The sequence below is a fragment of the Herpailurus yagouaroundi genome, unplaced genomic scaffold, assembly GCF_014898765.1.
Source record: "Herpailurus yagouaroundi ecotype Mexico unplaced genomic scaffold, PumYag 185, whole genome shotgun sequence".
NCBI lineage: Eukaryota > Metazoa > Chordata > Mammalia > Carnivora > Felidae > Herpailurus > Herpailurus yagouaroundi.
The window spans coordinates 2906310-2927378 of NW_024412416.1; the positions used below are offsets into that span (position 1 = coordinate 2906310).

Genomic DNA, 21069 nt, shown 5'->3' on the forward strand with positions numbered 1-21069 from the left:
GTGTGTGTGTGTGTGTGTGTGTGTGTGTGTGTGTGTGGTGTCCTAGGGATCACAACAGGACTTGGGTATCTCCCCTCACATCTATGGACACTGACCCAAGCAGCTCGTCCCTCTGCCTCTCTCCCCGCCCCGGCCCCTGGCCCGCCTGTGCTCCAGGGTCATGGGGAAAAGGCATTACAGCCATGTTGTCCGGTGCCCGTCCCCAGAGCAGGACGGCTGTCCCCAGACATCAATGCCAAGTCCTCCAGGAGCGAGGGTCCTGGGTTGGTGGCCCCCCGCTGCCCGAGGCCTGCCCGTAACTGACTACAGACACCCCACCTGCGTAAGAACAGGAACACTCCCGCTGCCAGTGAGGCTAGGCTTTGGGCACGGCCCCGGGGCACGAGCGAGCAAAGACACGGGTCTCGGTACCCACACCTGCCGCACAGGGACGTGGTTCCTGAGTGGGGGGGGGGGGGCACCACGGCGCGCACGTGGGGTGGACGACTCACACGGGGGGCTGGCCGCACCCCCCCGGCCGGCTTCTCCGGGGTCACTTGACCACTCGTGACCGTCTCCCTCAACGTGGGGACGGTGCCGCGTCACCTCCCCCGTGCCGGCGCGTCTGGCAGGGCCCCACGGGACCGCGGAGAGAGCTCCAAGTCTGGGGCTGCGCCTCCTTGCGAAATGAGCGAGTGCCGGGAAGGGGCAGAGTCCCAGAGTACTTCTCACGGCATGTGTGGCGCTCGGAAGGGTGCTGTTTACGAAGGCTGCCAATCGACGTGCCAGCTTTTCCTCCCTATCAAAGTTTTCAAGATAAACCGATGCCCGGAATAACTCTCCTGAGTTAACTCAAGTATCTGTACCTGGTAAGCTTAAACTGACGGTGACTTATGTAGCCACACCGTCGCCAAAGTCGGGGTCAGTTAGCGTCGACCAGCTAGGCCATGGCTCCAACGAACAGAGATAACGTTTCCATAACTAGTATGAGGACCTCGTTTATTGACCTAGTGTATGGGAAGAAAGCCCACTGAAAGCCTGTCAAAAACAAAGTCTGATCTGATCGTCGTACGTGTTTTGAAAGAGAATCCTTCTTTTAAGTGGCTATAAAAATTATTAGTGCAGCAAGCATCAAAAATTACAAAATCTATTTTTGCCGAATCGGACTGGCTCTTTCCAGGAGATCTCCCCGAAGGGCCCAACCGAGGAGGTTTAAGAGTGTTGGCAATAAAGGAAATAATCTCGTCACGTTAGCTAACGTCCCTGAAGATTAACAGGAAACCACCGAGGAAGTTACAGAAGTTATTTTTCTAAAGAACAGGCCTACGGCCTAACTCTCACCAACACCTATCTGAACACGAGCGATGTGATTTACGAGGGAGTGCGAAAGCAGGTTTGAGGCCAGCGCCAATCGGACGGGACAGCGTGGCCGCACAGACCAGCAGGGCGAGGGTCAGCTACGACCGGGTCGGACTGCAAGCGGCCTCTCGAGGACGCGGCCTGACTTGGGAATCAGTTAGGACCACGCCGGGGCGAGCTCCCCCGGGCGCGGGACGCCGGGAACTTCTCGCCTCGCACCAGAATGGGTCAACAAAACCACTTGGGAAACACGTTCTCTCGCACCTCTTTAAAATACTTATAAGCATCAACTTTATTGACAGTGAGCTCAGAGAGGTTCTCCCAGTGTCTGGCCTGGGGTGACGCCTCCGTTCCCAAGAGGAGGCCCTGCCGGGGACGGGGTTACTTATTTTTGCTGAGGGTTCTCTGCTTCTCCGCGTGCGCCACCACCTTCTCCTCCACGTAAAGACCCTTCCGCTTACGCACGGCGTCCATGTACTTCCGGGCCTGGTTCTCGGAATCCGCCTTCTCCCCGAAGTGTAAGTACTCCTCCTCGGTGGTTGGTACCCAGAAGGGGTCGCTGGGGATGACCTGGGAGAGAAGGGGACAGAACGTGCCAGGTCAGGCAAGCACACTTGGAGTTCAAACAGCCTTGCCGGATTCCTAGCGCGAGGCCGAGGAACCAAAGTTAGGCCGCGAACAGCCAATGCTGGGAAGGGCAGGGAACAGTCGTGAGGGAGCAGAGGGAAGCAGCTTCAACAAACCCGTAAGGTGCACGACGTCACCCCGAGGAACAAGGGCGACTCTTAACTTTGAATAACGTGACGGAAAAGCTCCCCCTCTCGCTCGGATGCATCTGGGTACCGGCGGGGTCTTTTCCTCCACTTTGCCTTCGTCCCCAGCAAAGACCAACGCCCGTAAGCCCACTTCCGGTCACGCCGAGCTTTTGCTCCCAAACTCCGCGGTGTGACCGGTGAGCCGGGCCGCTTGGCCCGTGTTCTGTCGGGACGAGCGGCAGTCAGCACTGCCGTCCTCCCTCTTTGGTCTGGGCCCCCGCCTGCTGGCGCCCTCACGGTGAGGGGGACACGTCCAGGGGAGCCTCCTCCTGATGGGAGGGAGAGGGCAGAGCCTGGGGGCCCCGGGGAGGGGGGCGGCGGGGGGCGGGGCTGGTCTGTAAGTAGTGACGTGGGGGTGGCCAGCCCCTCTGGGATGAGCGGCTGCCGGGTCACGAGGCCCACAGCGATGGCCACGCTGGACACAGACTTCCCTGAGGTCCAGGACAGAGGGGGCGGACAGTTTCCTGCAGGCAGAGAAGGTTCCACGAGCCGCACGCCCGTGGCCTGTCTCTGCCTCCTCGCCAAGGGTTCCCCCAGGATGTGACAGGTAAGTGTGAGAAGAGAGAGGACCGGGGGACAAGGGCCTTCTTCCCCGCTCCACGAGAAGTGCACAGTCCACCCCGTCCCTCCGCGTCACTTACGGAAGCCGCCCTGACCCGGCCCTGCGGCAGGAGCCCCACGGCCTGGCTGGTCTCATTCGGGAATGTGGCGGCAGGGGCTCCGCACCCTCCACGGTCGAGACCACACTCTCCAAGGTCAGCCTGACAGGTAACGAAGGTGAGAGTCTGGCCTTCACACACCTTATCCGGTTTGTCGTTTTCCCTCGTTTCTCAATTCAGGAAAGAAAGGGGTGGTATTTACTAAGTGGCCTCAAATCCTAACGCTTTTCGATTTAAAATCTAGAAATGGCGGAAAAGGAAGTAGATGCTCTTCAGCTCCAGAAATGGAAGGGTCTGGTCTGTGAACCGGGAGGAGGAGGAGGAGGGGAGCCCACGGTAGTAAATGGGGGTAAAACCCCTGTCCGCGTCCCACAGGGCGCCAGGCCAGGTCCGCTGCCCGCTCAGGACGGGCCCCAGCCACACAGCCCAGGCCCTCTTTCTGAAGCTGGAAGAACCACGTGTGCCCTGGGCCGTGGCTACCACTGGGGGACAGAGGGCGGGACGGATCGTACCGGGCCCGTGTCCGTGGTCCTGCGCCATCCGCCCTGGTGAAGGCGCCGAGCTGAGCGGCTGCGGAGCTGTGGCGCTTGGGAGGGACAGGTGACTTGGGGATGCCCCAGGGTGACGCGGGGGGGGGGGGGGGGAGGAAAGACCCGACTGAAGACGGCTTCGCACAGGGCACGACAGAAACCCCCACCCCAATCAACAGTAACCAGACTCAACAGAGGGAGCATTCGCAACCAAGTAAGAGAGGTGACAGAGTGACAGAGAGTTACAGAGTTCACTTAAAAATTCTCCAAGAAGTAAGGGGCGTGTGGGGGCGCTGCATCCATAAAACATGAGGCAGCTGTAAAAAAGTAAGAGCTAGAAATCCTAGAAATAAATTCAGACCGAAGGATGAAAAAGAAAGAACCTCGGCAGGCAGGTTAAATAGCGAACCGCTGAGAAGACCCCGTAAAGTAACAGACTCGACGTCCAGGATAAAGAACTCCTACAACCCAGCAGAAAAGACGAGCAGCCCCATGGAAAGACGGGTGGAAGACTCAAAGGGCTCTTTCTCCAAAGAAGATGTGCGAATGGCCAGCAGGCCACGAAGAGACGTTGGTCATTAGTCACGAGGGAGACGCACATCAAAACCACGATGAAGCTCCACCTCGCACACGAGGGCGACTTCTACCAAACACGGAAAAAAGTGTCTGGTGAGGAGCCGGTGCCCCACGCCAGGCCCGGTGGCGCTTCCTGGTGAAGACCCCCTTCTCCCTCGCACCGCGCGGCCACAGAAGCCCTCTCCTTGGGGGGACAGCCGGGAAGCGGAACGTACCCCCGGCAGTCGTCCACAGACCGTCTACGCTGCGGGAGACTAGTTTTAAGCTGGTTACTGGCGTCCTCCCCTCACGTCACATAAGCCCATCAGAGCATATAAAGAAGCTGCATGTTCTCAGCAGGTCTGGGGGGTAGTGGTGAAGAAACTGTTAATCCTATTTACAAAGTGATGCGTTTTTATAAATGTTTATTTATTTTTGAGAGAGACAGAGAGAGACAGACAGCACATGAGCGGGGGAGGGGCGGAGAGAGAGGGAGACACAGAATCCGAAGCAGGCTCCAGGCTCCCAGCTGTCAGCACAGAGCCCGACGCGGGGCTCGAACCCACGGACCGTGAGATCATGACCTGAGTCCAAGTCAGACGCTCAACCGACTGGGCCACCCAGGCGCCCCTAAAGTGACGCGTTTTGTATAGAGCAGCAAGTGAACTATGCTAGTTGAGAGACACCAGACTCAGACCGGTCCTTGTTTCAAAACCGGTAAGACCAGGAGTTTCAAAAGGTCCCGTTCTGTGTGGCCCTCCGCACAGAATCCAGGGTAGACTCGAAGCCTACCTTCTGCACTCACCTCCGTCCTGGGGTCCTCTGGAGTCCCGCTCCAGACCGCCCCTCGCCGGGGGGCTCGGGTGCCCACACCGGGCCGTGCGCTACAGAACGGCACCCTCGAGGCCACAGGGCAGAGCTCGCATCAGTTTGGAAGAAAAGGTGCTATTTTCTAACTGGTTCACCCAGAATTCATCTGCCCACAGCGAGAATGTTGTTTTGCAGCCCCACAGCCTGGAGGGGACGGCATTTTCTAGCGCACGGGAAGGAAGGCTCCCAAGTGCCAGCTGCTGTCCTGGGCATTAAAAACAAAAACAGAAAGAGGAAGAGGAGGAGGAAAGGGGACAACAGCCCAGAAGGGAAGCGCGTGGGGAGCCCCGTCTCAGGTCTGTGCCCAGCTCTCGCGAGGACCGTGGCTGGCGGGTGGGAGACACCGCGTCCGGAATGAACTTCTTCAGCGCTGCTGTGCTCAGAGCCGCGGCCTCCTCACCCCGGGTGAACTCCAGCCCGCCCCCCACGTGGTCTCGGCATCGAGCAGCCAGGCTTGAGGTTGTGCTGACATGCGTGTAGAACTCCACTGGGTGGGAATATTTTTCTCTCTGTGCCTGTTATTAGCTCCTTTTCTTCCCTTTTCACAGAAGGGGTAAAACCCAGAAATTATGAGATTGCTGACTTCAAAGGTTTCCTCATGGAAAATGCCTGTAATTTTATTTTCTCTATTTTTTGAAGCACTTTCTCTCAAAAGCTCTTGATTGTAAATTATATGGTGTGATAGAACACAAATGGAAGAAAGTGGCTTGGAGCGAGAAGCCAGAGCTCAACGACTGCGTTATTTCTAAACCCAACCAGGGGGGAGGACGGAGACAGCCAAAAACGATCACATCAATGACATTTAATTATAACGTCGTTTTCAAGACTTTCGCAGATTTGAAGCTGTCGGGAGTGGGGACTAGGACAGGTGGCAGGGGGCCGGCAGACGGTGGTACAAAACTGGAGCGGGCTCTTCTCGACCGCGCTCGTCTCTAAATTTACCAAGAGACTGACTTTTAATAACCAACTAAGACAGAAACTAGTATTTAAAAAAAAAAACAAAACAAAACAACCACTATTAAGTACGTAAGATTTCTGGCCTTTCTTTTGTGAGTGAGAGAAAAAGCAGATGGAAAAGTCATCGTGGTTTTCACGTTAACAAAAATTGCCTACGTGGTAAGAACCTGCTGTTCCTAAGTATCTCTCCTCCTGTTTTCTTTGCTAACAGGTATTTCAGGCTCAGGAGGAGGGGAGGCACACTCTTTCTGTAAAGAACCAGAGTGCAGGCCACACGGTCTCTGGACAGGACCTACAGAAAACACGTCTAAGAATGGGGACGACCGTGTTCCGGGAAACTTCATTCACCGGAACAGGTGACGGGCCATCGTCTGCTGACTCCTGATGAGTCAGGCTCCATTCCCCAACCTCCTGGTTAGGCGGGTGCTGTGACATGTGGCCGCGCGACTGGCGGTGGGCACTTAGACATTCACGTCCCTGCAGGGAGGGCACGCGCCCTCCTCTTCCCATTCTCCCACTCCCTGTTCTTCCCGCCTGGGATGCGGACGTGTGGTTCGAGGGAGAGCAGCCACTCTGGACCCTCAGCAGAAGCCACGTGCTGACAAAGGAGTTGGAGCAGCCTGGGCCCCCGCCCCCGCCTTCGGCCAGCCCAGCGTGAGCCCCCACCGCCCCTGCCACCCCCGCCAGTGAGCCCCCACCGCCCCCACCGGTGAGCCCCTGCAAGCGAGCCCCCGCACCCCCCCGCCCCCACCAGGGAGTCCCCTCCGCCCAGGCCCCTGCCCCAGAAGAAGACAATCTACTCTGAGAAGGTTTTCACAGAACAGTCTTACCTGCTTACTTGCCAATTAGGAAACAATGAAAACTTCGTAGAGTTTTAAAAATGTGCTTTATAAAACCACTTTCAGGGATAAGGCCGACTGTGAAACGATCACTTATTTTTAGCAAACAGGATATGTGAATTCAGAAACCCAGTTCCTCCAATCATGATGCCCCTACGACAGCTCTGAATCCCTGCTTTGGGTCTGTCCACACACGGGATCCCCCGGGATCACGAACTTGCACTCTCTCTGTTCTCGTCAAACATACCAGAACCCGGCCTTGTCACTGGTGGGATCAAGGCCACCTTCCTGAGACGGACACCTTGTCATCGGCAAGATGTTCGGACGGGTGAGCTCCAAGTTCTGGGGAGGTTCTAGGAACGGCAGCACCGATGAAGACAGTGCTTTGCCCTCTCGAGGTCACTGCTCTAAGTGGGATAAACCCCCCTTCGGTTCTAAATGTCAGCTGCACTGCCCTGTAATCACGCCTGGTCCCTAAAACACATGGGGGAGGACTCTGGAGACCGTTCCAGTAAGATCATCCCTAATAGACTCACTACAGACGTAGTTCTTCAGAAGTTGCTTGAACAAATCCGTTCTTTGTATCCCTCACTGGTGTTTATTCCTCTGTAATAATCGAGTGCCAAAAACAAAGCTGAAAAGCTCCAAGTTTGGGTAAGTGGGAAATTACTACCCACTTAAGTTCAGAAATTAACAAATAAATGTTTTGGGGGGCACCTGGGTGGCTCAGTCGGTTAAACGTCCAACTTCGGCTCAGGTCATGATCTCGCGGTCCGTGAGTTCGAGCCCCGCGTCGGGCTCTGTGCTGACAGCTCAGAGCCTGGAGCCTGTTTCGGATTCTGTGTCTCCCTCTCTCTCTGCCCCTCCCTTGTTCATGCTCTGTCTCTCTCTGTCTCAAAAATAAATAAACGTTAAAAAAAAAAATTAAAAAAAAATAAATGTTTTGGACCTCCTGTTTTTTACATGGTGAAACATGGAATGAATGATACCTATTTTGATATAAACCGATAAAACCACCAAAACTTCATTTAGTTTCTAGACAAAGAGACAAAATGAAGAAAATTTCATAGTAAATCCCTGTTAAGATGAAGACTGTACTGATGAAAAGAAAAAAAAGGAGACTACACCAGAACATTAACCGTGGTTCTTTCGAGCATTACGGATGTGCGTTTTTTTTTTTTGTTTTTTTGTTTTTTTTTTTTAGGAAAAGCAGACACAACTGCCAGTTCTGGACAGCCACTTCCCTGGTGTCCGTTTAGGTGACAGGAACCGCCCAATTAAAACTAGATTTGCCGTCAAAGTCCGGCTTTCTGAAGTGCTGATTTCCTTGACTACAAAATTCACTTTAAAAAGGAAGTTCTCCCTCACTTACCACATTCCCCTTCCTTACCCGCACTTCAACGGTTTCTTTAAATCCTGCTCTGGAGAAAGGGGCCCGTCTGGCTACAGAAAGTGAGAAAAGGGACGACCTGGCACCGGACGTAAACAGTCGTGATTCGGCAGGGCTAGAGGAGAGAGCCCCGAGCGCGTCCACAGCACCAGGAGCCTCCCGCGGTCGGGCACCAGGCTGCACGGTCAGCACGCCATCCCAGGGGCGGGCCGCACTCTGGGGGCCCCCCCGGCTTGCCCAAGCACGCGGCAGAGGGGGTCTCTGCAACCCGAACCTGTGGCAGCACAGCCGGCGCTGGTCCCACTAGGCACGGGCCTCCCCGGGAGAGGGAGCCGTGGGCCGTGCTTTCTGTTCCCTGCAAAGTGACAACAAACGCTCGTTTCCTAAAACAGCCCTTCTTCTTACATCCCGTAGTTTCCAAACCCTCCTCCTGACCCGAGACGGGTCTGGAAGGTGACCAGACTTTTCCACTCTCCTTCGCCCGCCTGTCCCGCGGCGCCCTCCTCCTCCGTGCCCGGCTAGCTCTCCTTCCAGGACCTGCTCAGGGAGGCTGGTCTGACCTCCCTACTCCGTGTGAGTACCCTCCCCGCCCAACCCCAAAAGTGAAACAACGATGTCTTCACCGTCTTTTCCTCTCCCCCAGCAACGCGGACCCACGTCTGCAGTTTTAAGTGCGGGTAAGGTTTGCTCTTTGCCCACCTTTACCGACACCGACAGCGAGGGGTTGTGATGGACCCTTTGACCCCACAGCGCACGGAAGTCGCGGAAACCCGCAGAGTCCGCGGTGGGGACTGAGGGCCACAGAACGCACGGGAGCTTAGAGCTGCTCCTTGCCAACACGACCGTTCCCCTCTAAACGCCCGAAGTATTTCCCCCCTGGAAGAAAAGTTCCTGAGAGCTTCACTTTCAACATGTCTGTGACTTTTCCCTTAAAATTCTAACCGCTATCTTCAGAGGGAAACGCAGGATCAAACGCTCTGCGTCTTAACTTTTGCGTCAAACAAAAGTGAAGAATGAGTGTGTGTATGTGTGCGTCACAGGCCCCACGTAACCTCAGGACCCTTCCATTCGGAGGAGAACAGCCCCGTGCCTTCTCCCGGGCGAGGGACTGAGCGGAGGCCCCACGGAGGCCCGGCGGTGGCTGCCACCCTCGGGGTCATCTGCAGGGAGCACGCCGGCGCCTGAGGAGGCGGGACGGGGCTGGGCTGTTACCTCCCAGTGGCTGAACACCAGCTGCGGGCTGGCCAGGCCGCTCGTCCTCTTCCTGATCTCGTCAGCAAAGCCGAAGCTCTCGGCGACGGGCAGCACCGCCTTGATGATGAACATGTCCGTCCCTTCTTTCATTTCTTCCTGAAGCACTCGACCTTCTCTCTTGGACAAGACCGCGTAGACCCGACCTGCGAAAGCAACACGGCTCTTAAATTCACTGACCGGTGACACGTCCCGAGCCACACAGACACGCGACCGCTCACGCTCCCTGTAACAGTCCACCCGTGAGAAACGGCGCTCCCGAGGATTCTGGTTTACAGAAGCATGAAAACTTTTTTCTTAAGTGTTTAAAAGTAACGCGACAAAAAAAAAAAAAAAAATCGGAGACGAAAGGCGAAACCACCCCAAACCGCACTGCCCGAAGGGCAGACCCCTCACACGGCCTGAGAAGCGGGCGGCTTTGAAAAGGACCTTTTGATGCAACATCCCCCATGACGGTCAGTCTCCGGGTGTGAAACCCAAGGGGACGAGTGTGCCTGGGCTTTGTACACACTGAAATACTCGTAATTATGACACATTATTGATTTGATGAGAACAGCGTGAGGCTATTTGGGCCCAGTAAGCAAGGAACAGACACAGTAACATTTTGATATTAGAAATGAAAACAACACGCAGAGATGTCTGGTCACGTTTTTAAAAACTGGTTAACACGTAAGTGGCGTTAAGTTATTTCTTTTCCCCTGGAAACCGTGTGTGGCATCTTTCCCGTCTGATGACAAGGTCTACCCAGATCACAGGAATGCCCGCACATTCTCTTGGCTAACTACATTTTCGCAGTCAGGCCCGATGCCGCCTCCCACTCGGGAGGGAGAGGTCTCCCCGCTACAGAGGCCGGCTTCTGGAAGGGTCCCTCCGGTGCTCCAAGAATCCTTTTAGCCATGAGGGGGTCCAACTCTGCTAAGAACAGACAACTGAAAACCACACACGGTTGTGAGGAACCTGCGGGGCCGGCAGGCACATCCCCTGAGGCCTCTGCTCACCTGCCACTTGGAAAAAGGAGTCTCGGCTGCCTGGCTGGCCGAGAAGAGCGCAAGAAAGACGGCCCGTCTCCCCCAGGCGTAAGCCCCCACCATGGAGGCCCGCAGCCCCTCCCTTCCTGCGTGGGTCAGGCCAGGGGCCTCCGACCAGTTACTGCAACTGAGACCGAATGTCATTCATCGTGTAATTCTTGGCCATTCAGTTTTAATTCCACTAAAACGAAATCCCCAAACTGAGGCCTAGGGATGGATCACTGAGCAAAGGAAAACCACTATAAAGAGACCCTTCCAAACGCACTTGGCTTTCACAACAGCTGTGTCCGATGCTTGGATGCATTCGGAGACCCTCCAAACTGGCCACTGTTCCAGCGGGGAAATTATGGTAGCCACATCCAGGAGGACCCATGACCCTGCGGCCTCTGAGCACATGGCCTCCCCTCCACCAGGGCACCTGCTCCACTATTGGTCAGTCACCTGTCCTTGCACTCGACAAAAAGTCACGGTGCACCTGCTGCGCGAAGGCACCAAGACACAAGCATCCACTGGGAAAAAGATGGCAACAAAAAGTCTAATCGATGCGAAGTTTTGATCAGGGCGGGACTTGGACTACCAGATAAACAGATAAACGTCTGGACCCAAATTCAAGGCCTTTTGTGACCCGGCAGCAACCCCTCACTTCAAGCTCTGGGGCCCGCAGATCCCACAGCTGCAGACCCTCCACCGAGACCGCAGACCCCACGGCACATGGGGCGGACCCTCCACGGGGACCGCAGACTCCATGGCATGCGGGCCGGACCCTCTGCCCTAAGCCGGGGTAGGGCACTCGCTGCCACGGCACACGCTGTGGGCACAGTTCTCCAATCTAGGGTGCATCTCGGCCAACTCCACGGAGTTAGAGCCCATCTGGAACCACCTGGTCCGAGTCTCCTGTGGTACACTAAGATCAAAAGGGCCTCTTCGCCATGTGGGCTCCATTGAGCTCCTAATCTCTTTCATGGCACTACATATTCCCGTCTGTATATTTTCTTCTCTGATGGGCAGCAAGATTGGTCTGGAGACTCTACAATCCTTAGAGCTGGGAGCTCGGCAATTAAAGGTATGTTTCGTTTCGTTTTTCCAAAATTGAGGAACGGGAGCAGCTGTTCACAGCAATGTTTTCTCTTATGGTAAACAAACAGGAAACAATGCGGATTTCCAATCTGGGGATGATGGGAAGTAAATTACAGCATAACAAGTTGATTGGATATTATGCATAGATTAAAATGAAAATTGTGAATACTAAGTGGCCAAATGGAAGCACGCTTTTAAAAGAAGTAATAAATGCAAAAAGCAAAACATTAAACTGCTTCCACCATAAGGTTACAGCTATGTGAAACATACTATTACAGACAAAGACTGTAAAAGAGTGGAAAATGACAGGTTGATTTTCAAGGAGGAAGATTCTTCTTTTATGTTGTGGTTTCTGTTATCGTTGGTGGCCCTTGCGGTGTAGCTTCAATTAAAACACACAAAGAAATTGGTGGGCACTTCTTATAAACCAGGTCGCGCTAACCTCTCTTCCTTTTGTTACAGAGCGACCAGACTGCTAAATCAGGCACGTGTGGTTGACAGGATACAGATGGGCTTTGACCAAACATGAGCTACAGCGTACTGTGGACAGAGTGGGGGAGGCGGGCCGGCCGCTCTTGTGCAGATGAATCCAGCCACGAGTTTACAGGAAACGCACAGCAACAAGTTATGCCCACCCTGGCAAGATGTCCTGAGGCGGGCGTCCGTGTTCTGACTGCGGCTGCGTGTCCTCACGACGGTCACCAGCAACGTAAGGGTCCGGAAGGCATGATGACCAGATCCGAAGTTGACAGGAGGCTGGAAGGCTAATAAATACTTTGGCAGCATCAGGGTGACCGGGTGAGGACCCAAATGTAACAAGACACAGGTCCGTGTGGGTTAACGCAAAGTGTTACTACTGTTGGCTTCAACCACCCAACCAGCCAGCGTTGGCATGGTAATGCGGAACAGAAGTGCCCATAAAACCGAGTCGGAGCGGGTTCCCTGCAAGCTCCGTGGCAGTCTGCAGTGCCGTGGTACAAAGAAGGCCAATTTCACACTCAGCTGCTCAACTCAAAATTATTCCACCCATCAAAGCCCGTTTCAAAGAAGTATCACTTTAGAAAAGTCTACCCTGTTTCGAATTCTGCTAATCCCAATTTCTCATAAAATTTCGCTGGAAGACCACATTTATTCACTAAATTCAGCCGTGCTGTTTCCTATAATGAGGCTTTGTCGCCTGAAGCCTCTCTCGGGGCAGGGATGGTGCTTCAACACGGTGTGGGCACGTACACACGTCAGTACGCTTTGTTGAAGTGAATTAGGAAAGGCTGATGAAATGGGAAAGGGACCCCAAGTCTGGAACAGAGGAGGCTTTTAAAAGCAAACAATGGCACTTACTAAGACTGTCCCTGACACCTCAAGGCACGTATGTTCTCGCAACATGAGCGCGTACCCTACAGGTGAAAACAGAAGGCGGAAACTCCAACACCAGCAGGAACGTGTGATGTCACCGCCAGATAAAAACAGTGAGGAGCCAAGAATGAAAGAAGAAGAAATATGAACGTGACAACACAAACCAATTCTAACGTCCGCTAAGTGAAGGGCACTTTTCATGGGTGAAAAATGAGAACAGAACCGGGCCTTTGAGAAAGTAGACTTTGTAAGTGAAGAGGCCCATTTCCCCCGATGAAGGGATATAGGACAGGCTTCTGTCCTTCTACAGAACGCCCTACTCTGACCACCTACAGACGATGTCTCGCTTTAACACCTTGTGTAGAAAGAACTCAGTTTTTAAGAGAGACTAAGAACACTCATTTTGCTCAATAAGAAAGACCTGAATTTGTCTCTCACGTTGTGCTAATTCTTAGAGAATTAAAGCATCCGTCAACAAAGTCTGGGAGATGTCTGAGTATCTGGGCAGGAAGCAAAGGCCTCAGGGTCACCAAGGTCTCCTCGTTTCTTGTTCCGGATGAAGGCGGTGATTTAGAAAGAAAAAGAAAAGCGCAGAAAGCGAGCAGGAGGCTGTACTGACCTTGGGTACAAGAAAGTGGCTATCGTTACCAAAGGACCCCTTGAAGCAACCCAAAATGGGCTTAAGAGAAGACCCCCAACCCTGAGCAGCGGGGCCTCCAACTGACTCTGGAGGAAATGACTCCAGACCAAATCGAAACACGGGGTCTCTGTAAGGTGGCAGCCGGCTGGTTGGGGATAGATGTATCACGCCAGCCAGAGCGCCCGGGACAGAGAGCCCGGGACTAAGCAGTCCACGCAGAGGGCACCGCCTCGGAGGGGCCAGAAGGACCTACAGCGCAGTGGACAGTGACCTGGAGGCGGCCAGACAAAGACTAACTCTGCTCCCGAGAGAGAAGGGGGGTCAAGTAGCCCTGTGGATGATCAAGGTACGTCTCCTCCTACCAAGCGCCGGGACGCAGTCTGACGGCCAGGCGGACAGGGCCAGGAGGAAGACAGGCCTGGGGCTGCCTGGTCACGTGCAGGGTCCTGTGAACTCCTAATGGAAACGGGAAGGCGGGCACAGAGCATGGGCTCGACAGGGAAGACGCGACGGTCCGCCTGGAATTTCAGTGGACGAACGCCACCACGGATTCTGGCTTCAGGTGTTAGGTGGGAAAATCTGCCTGGCCAGAAAGCAACGGACAGATGCCACTCCAAACAGATAATGTAGGAGAGACGGCAATCTGGGGAGGAACCGTGCATTCCTATTATCACCCCAGGAGTCCGGAAGGCGGAGGGATAGGCACAGATGTGCGTGGACCCTACACTTCCAGGTGGGTCATTTCAAATGCACGAAGGAGGAGAAGGAGAACAAGTTTTGGGATAACAAGTCCTAAGATAAAATTCCTTGCAGGAGTAATGAGAGAGAAATACCAACCATGAATGATCCCAATGACAGAAAAAGGAGGAGAGATCCTCCCCACCCCAAAATACAACAGTGGCTCCAAAATAAATGTGTCGGGTCAAGGCGGGCAGGTTGCTGCGCCCTCCTGGCCTATTGTAGGAAGGCGCGCACGACGGACGAAGAAGGGCTGTTAAAACCAGAGCCAGCTGAGCCCGCCAAATAAAAGGGCCAATGAACGACACCAAGCGTGGTCGGCTGCGTTAGTTTGGAAATAAGGCTGAGACGTGCCCACAGCGTGGAGAAATGAGTGTGGCGTCAACAGAGAAGCGCCGGAAAGCAGGGCGTCCTGGTATCCACGTCTCCTGCATTCTCTTCGCTGGGGAGAACAGGGGACAAACGGGCCGGGCGAACAATCACAGCAGAGAGCGCACCGGGGCCCAGGACCCCCAGGAATCTGATGAGCAGGCAGCTGGCCTTCTTGAATGGGTTCCGTCTCCCGGGCCAGGGTCACATCTCACAGCCCTAAAGAACTTGTCTTTTTTGAGAAATTATCGATGACGGGAGGTGTGCTGAAGTACAGGCAAAAGGTAAGGAACAAATGAACTTCTGGGGGGATAAAAACACTGATTCTATAAACTGCAGACTAGGAAGCCATATGCCAATTCCCCGCAGTGTTTTAAGAAAACATCATAGAGCTTTGTACATATTTCTGCGAGCAGGAGTTACTTGCGTCTGGAGACGCATGGACTTTCTGACACAAAACCTCACCAACCTCAGCTTACTTCCACACGGTTGGCAAGATGACCGTCGGGGGAACCTACAGACACGAAGGAGACTCACTCCACCCACCCACTCAGTTCACCCCTTACTGAGTTTCAGTTCTCACGAGAGCAGACACGTGAAAACACAATCCGTGTGTTACAGCTGTGGTGCTGGCACTTCCCAGAATCCTCCCTGTACTGCTGGGTGTGTGAGAAGCCCGAGGAAAACTGCACTGCCCAGATGTGTGCGGTGCTCACAGAAACACACGCGTTCGCGGGACTCCGTCATCTCTACGGTCTGGTCAGTTGCCAAACTTCGGATTCTGCTTTCTGGGGAACGGGTGGGAAGACGTGACTTATCTTGAAACGGGAACGAGGCTCACGCTGGCTTCCCAGGGATTCACGACAGGGGGCGGTGGCTAAATCCCACTGAAAGATCGCTACCGCGCCGGGGGCCGTGTGGCGCCCACGCCGGTTGGCATCAATGGCTGCTCTCCAGCGGGTGCGGAGCAAGTGAGGGGTGCCCCGAAGGACAGCCCCGGGAACGGTGAAAGGGCACCAAAAATCCCACCGTGAAAAATCAGCTGAAGGCTCCGGAGAGGTTTCTCAGGGACATAGAGCAGAAAACTCATGTGCTCCTTGGGCGCATGAAGTGCTCGCGCGGGGGGCGCGTGGCAGTGCACGTGGCCGCAGACCAGCAGGCGACCACAGAGGGAAGACGATGCTTCCTCAGGGGACAGGCTGTGAGCTGCCCGTCGAGGCAAGCATTCAGGTGGCGGTGGTTCGTGGCAGGGCCGGGGTAACCGGAGCAGCCAGGTCTCCTGCACGGTTCCCCGATTCCAACTCCACCTCCGCCTCCGCCTCCGCAAATCAAGAAAACTCTTGGTGAAAACGAAGAATAACGTCCGGGAATGGTCTCAACTGGTGTTCCTCCACCAACGCACGGATCCCATGAGCTTATAACGATACGCTGGCCCAAACGGGGCCGAGACACATCACATGCTCCCTGTCACCCTGCAGACACCGTGCACGCGTGCAGTGGCACACACGGGCTCCAGGCGGGCGGTCCTGCGGGGCCAACCCCCTGCAACTGTTCAACCCCGCTGCTTCCGAAACGCTGCTTTGGATGCTTGGCCCGTCTCGTAGGAACCCTACTGTGGATGCAAGCCCAAATTTCTTTAGAGAAAAAATACCCTGACGAGTTAGATGCCTGTTTTTAGGAACTGATCAGCAGAAGAACCTTACTAAAAAGAATGTAAACTAAGCACACACTGACTCAAAGGGCCTCAGAGGGAACCTACAAGCTCCCCAGCGCCGTCCTGGCCCCTGAAGACGGTTCTAGAGCCGCCTCTCTCACGGGAGAGCTGCCGCAGGCCAGGCACCCCTCTAAAGCACGGACTTGTGTTCTCGGGTTAATCTTCACAGCCTCTGGTCGGTTATCTTCCTTTTTACAGGTGAACAAAGTCTCCGTGAAGTAATAGTCAAAAGTCAAAGCAGCTACTAAATGCCAGGGCTGTGTGTCTCCAGGGATCCCAGAGACGTTCCAGAGACAGAAAAGTCGGGAGGAGGATCTGACGGAATGGTCAGTGGTGAACAAAGCCCCCGATGCTCTTCTTCTCCCGAAAGGACCCGGCACTTCCAGACGGCCTTTTGCCTTAGGTGTGCAAGAATGTCACCTCACTCTCTGATGGTTTCCAGACAGACTCTGCCTACCTGGACCGACAGGGCCACTCACTCGGGAACACCGCTGCACGTCAAACCTTAGGCCTGAGACCGTCGGAACAGGAAGGAGCCTGTCTGCTGCAAACGAAAAGATCTTTGGTAATCGTGTTTCCTCCCCCATTGCCATTTCACTACTTAAGGCTTTCAGAGCCCTTAGTGCTTTAGTGACCCAGATGACGATGCAGCTTCTGCAAAAACAAAAATTAAGTGAGTCTGAGTTTTCTGACCACAGAGACCTCTCGGTCCTCACCCTCTTTTCCTTACCAAGAACGTCACCGGTGGCCATGATGTCACACGTGTACATGGCTGCCATCAGACGCTGAGGCTTCACCTGCAGGGCATAGCGACAAGCTTCTTTCATGGTGGCAATGAGCTGTCCGGAGAAGGGTCCGTAGCAGTCAGTGAGCGAAGACTCTCCTCTCTGGGATGTCTTCTGCTCTGAGGGCTCAGAGCCGCCAGCTTGCGGCCCCCCGTTTTCGCCTCTGCCGGGACAGGCTTCACCTTCCGCCTGTGCCTCCTGTACCACGTCCCTTCGCTCTTGATTATGTTTGTCACTTGCCCCTTGTTCTTCACATTTACTTAGGTCCCATTTTTCCAGAATGAAACAGACGCCCATGAGAGGCTCCTCACACATGGGGCCAGAGAGGGTTGCTAGCTGGAAACCACTCACGATGCTGTTGCCCAAATCTCGGTATCTACTGGCCTCTTTGGAGGCTTTGACGCCTGAGCCTGTCCATACTGAGTTCTGGAAGTCTTCGCTTCTATTTACGAGTATGTTGGGCCCGCATTTTCTTGGCCCAAATGACCAGATTTGGTCAACAACGTTCCTCCATTTTCTCCCTGTCAGGTGCTGCTCTAGTTTTCTTTTGAATTCACAAATTTTCTCTTGGGTCTTCTGGTGGATCGTCTGAGTATTTCTGCCCTCATTCAAAGAGGATGTCAACTGCTCCATAGAACGAATCAGATCACTATTTTCTTCCAGGATCCGTGTGACTTCTTCTGGAAGGGGCATGGCTCGAACACTGAGCACGGCGAGCTTGTTGGGGGTCGTTAGGGTGATGAGCCCATCAGAGTCAACTTGGATTCCTTCCGGGATTTTGCTCTGATCTTCTTTTGTTTGGTGGATAACTGCAACTTTTTGTTGTTTGCCTATTTCTTCATTGACCATGTCGACTTTTGGCGGTTTTGTAATTGTTTCCCTGAATGGAATAATCGGTTCAGACACGCTGATCTGAATCTTCGCAAACCTACAAATTCAAGAGAAATAACAAGGTTACAATAAAAATGGCATCAAAACTTCCATGCAGAACTGTGACACAATGAGGATTCTGAAGAAGCAGAGAAACATGAAAATTATTTTACTAGGAAAGATCGGTCCTTTACATTCTATCAAAATTCAAACACCACTTTCATTTCGGATTGAAAGGACCACCTCCAACGGGAACAGACCTTCAGGGAGTTCTTTGCATACATAAGAATTTCACCGCTTTGTTCGCTCTCAAAACAAATCAACCATCTATTTAGATAATATGGTTTTGAGCGGAAAATAAATAGTTTCGTAAGATTTGACATATGAATTCTTTAAAATATGATTTGCCAATTTAAAAACCAGGAGAAGAAAAGCTCGATGAGTACAACTCTAAACAAGGAATCACAGAACTTGAGGACACCTAGTCAAGTCCTGACAATGGATCTGGCTTTGATAAATGCTCACAGCCAGGCTGGCGTGACCCAGGAGTTTGTCTAGAGAGACACTTTGAACAAGAACTTTCTGCAGCGATGGAAATGTTCCGTATCTGCACTGTGATGACTGGACAGCTGAAATGTGGCTACTATAACTGGGGAAATGAAGTTTTCTTTTTATTTAATTAAATTACATTTAAATAGCCACACGTAGCTACGGAGCACTCGATACGTGGCTGTGTGACTGAGGAACCGAAGTTTTAATTTCACTTAGCTTTAATTTTAAATGACCACGTGTGGCCAGGGACGACTGTATTGGCCACAGAGTCTTGCACCTCGGTCCAATACCAAGTTCAGAAAGCCCTTTTTCCACATGCTATCAAGTAGAGTTCCATGCCGCATTTTCTTCCAAATGAGTTATAAGTTCACGGTGGGCAGATTCTGGAAATGGGCGTGGATTCGGAAAACAATGAAACCACCCAATCTTTCTTTATTTTGTGTCTACTTCATTCCCAGGTAACACTAAGGCTCTAAGGCACTGCCACTGGCAGTGTAGATGGATGTGTGCATAAACGCATGTGCAAGTATGTGTGTCTGTTCACACATACATGTCATATGAAATCTTGGGATCGTGGACCAATGCTTTTCTCTGGGAAATGTTACGCAGTAAGACAACTAAATACTAAGAGTTTCTGAAATGGTCGCATTTGCTTCTAGATTTGTTTCTGGTTTCTGTAGAACATTCTGGGGATCTGGGGCAGGTATCTGGTTTATTTGATTTTATTCTTTTTGATTAAATTTTAAAACTCAATAAATGGATGGTTTTCTAAAAACAGTATGTTACCAAAATAGGTACAACCAAATCTAATTGATTTTAGAATAGGAAACCTGAATGGACCAGAATGTGTGGAGGAAATTAACAATGTGAAAAAAATTATTCCCGAGAAAGGTTTTGGTTTTGCCAGTGAGCATGTTCACTGTCAAGGATTAGCTCATTTCAATGCTCTTATCGTTACGGAAGATACGGGATGGATGTCTTCCTGACATTGTACTGAAATATCTTTGTGAAATGTGTGATGGGGATTAAGAGTGCACCTGTCATGATGAGCGCACTGAGTAACAAAAGTGATAGCTGAATCGCTATATGGTACACCTGAAACTAGCGTAACGATGTGCGCTAACTACGCTGGAATTAAAACACAAAACTTAATAGAAAAAAGTACCACTTTATTCAAGATGCTGTGCCTACTCATAAAAACGATAGCTAACGTCACATCAACACGTATTTGGTGCTTCCTATGTAAACCAGGATGTGCCCTACACATTTTCATGTATTAAAGAAATGAAATAAAATATATTTTCCTCTTCGAACCTGACAAAGACAGCATACACAAACCCGCAGTTCAACCTCACCTAAGAATTCAGATATAAGATCTGAAATAACAAGGGGAAAAAAAGGATGTATGTGCACTGTTTCTTTTCACTAATCACTTATTCCATATGACACAGTGTGCTGTTTTACAGGTAGTTTATCTTTAGTAGGTATATTAGTATCCTCCTTGTCTAGAGGAGAAAACCAGGTAAGAAAGACGAAGTCACTCTAAGTCACAGAGCTAGTCGGTGGCGAAGCTAGGTCTGACCCCAGAACCCATGCTCTTCCCAGTTAATGCTGTAGTGACAAAGTCAACAGCACATTAAAGGAATACTTCACCATAACACGAAGTAGCTTTTATCATAGGGCAGAAAAATTTATTTGTATTAGGAGATCTGTTAAAATAATACAGCATACTGAAAACGTCAAATAGAGTAACCAATCTAAGGAACCATCTGTAAAAATGCTAAATTCGCATTCAATTAAATTGAATACCCATTCCTCACTTAAAAAAAAAAAAAAATGAAAGCACGTAAAAACCTCTGACACAGGACGATATTTTTAACATTATCATTATTTAGAGAAAATATGGTCTTATTCTTAGAACTGAACTGCGACAGCTACCGCAACTCTGACAGCAAACACATTTTTTCCTCGTACTGTAACGTAGGAAGGGCTGGGAGTCTCGTCAGGCCTTCGGTTTCCGGGGGTCCCAAGAGGCCCCTTGCAGTAATCACCTCTGAGATTGCTGAGAACCACTCCGCGCCACGAAAGGGGGGTGCACATCCTGTCCCACCTGCAGAGCACCTCGGGGCCAAAGGCCCTCCAAATCCGGGCAACGCGGAGCCGGCCCCTGCCTCCACGGGAACACAGCAGGCTCTGACCGCCCGCAACTTCCTGCCGTCTCTGATCACCACCACCTGGAGATGTTGCCATCTCTGAGCTCCTGAGATCTGGTTGCTAAGAACCGTGACGGTTTCTCTGGCCCGGACACGACAGGGTGTCCCCTGTCTCCCGCTCCTGCACGTGATGGATTTCTGAAGATGTGTGTCAAAGTCGAAAAGGGAGCTCATGTATTAGAAGGCAGGTTCTGTCTTATGAGAGCTAAAAGACGCTAGAGTTTTATGTATACTCCTAATGTAGGTACAATTGTAAAATTTTATAGTCCTGTGGAACAGGTGACACAACAATAATGTACAGACCTGTCAGTGACCACAAAGTAAACACCCACGGAAACTACCACTCAAGTCGAGAGACAGAACGTTAGCAGCCCAAGGACCCTCATGCCTTCCCCCAACCCCAAGAATAGAACCACTATCCCGGGTTTTACTCTAGTCCCTTCTTGAAAATGCTTACCGCCTGAACATGTAACCTGCATGTAACCCCTACCCGCTATAGTTCAGTCTGGCGCGCTTTTAATACTGG

At 52.3% G+C, this 21069-nt stretch overlaps 1 protein-coding gene across 1 annotated transcript in view; it reads right to left on the reverse strand.

Annotated features, from left to right (window-relative positions):
* Positions 1–964: 964 nt before the first annotated feature.
* The window catches only part of EFL1 (elongation factor like GTPase 1), a 94433-nt gene continuing 74328 nt past the window's right edge, over positions 965–21069 (reverse strand). Inside the window, exons 11-13 of the mRNA XM_040493495.1 lie at positions 16854–17836; positions 9166–9350; positions 965–1908 (exon numbers count right to left, since the gene is read on the reverse strand). Coding sequence (XP_040349429.1) covers positions 1720–1908; positions 9166–9350; positions 16854–17836 — 1357 coding nt within the window. The 3' untranslated portion in view covers positions 965–1719. The remainder of the gene's footprint in view (positions 1909–9165; positions 9351–16853; positions 17837–21069) is intronic.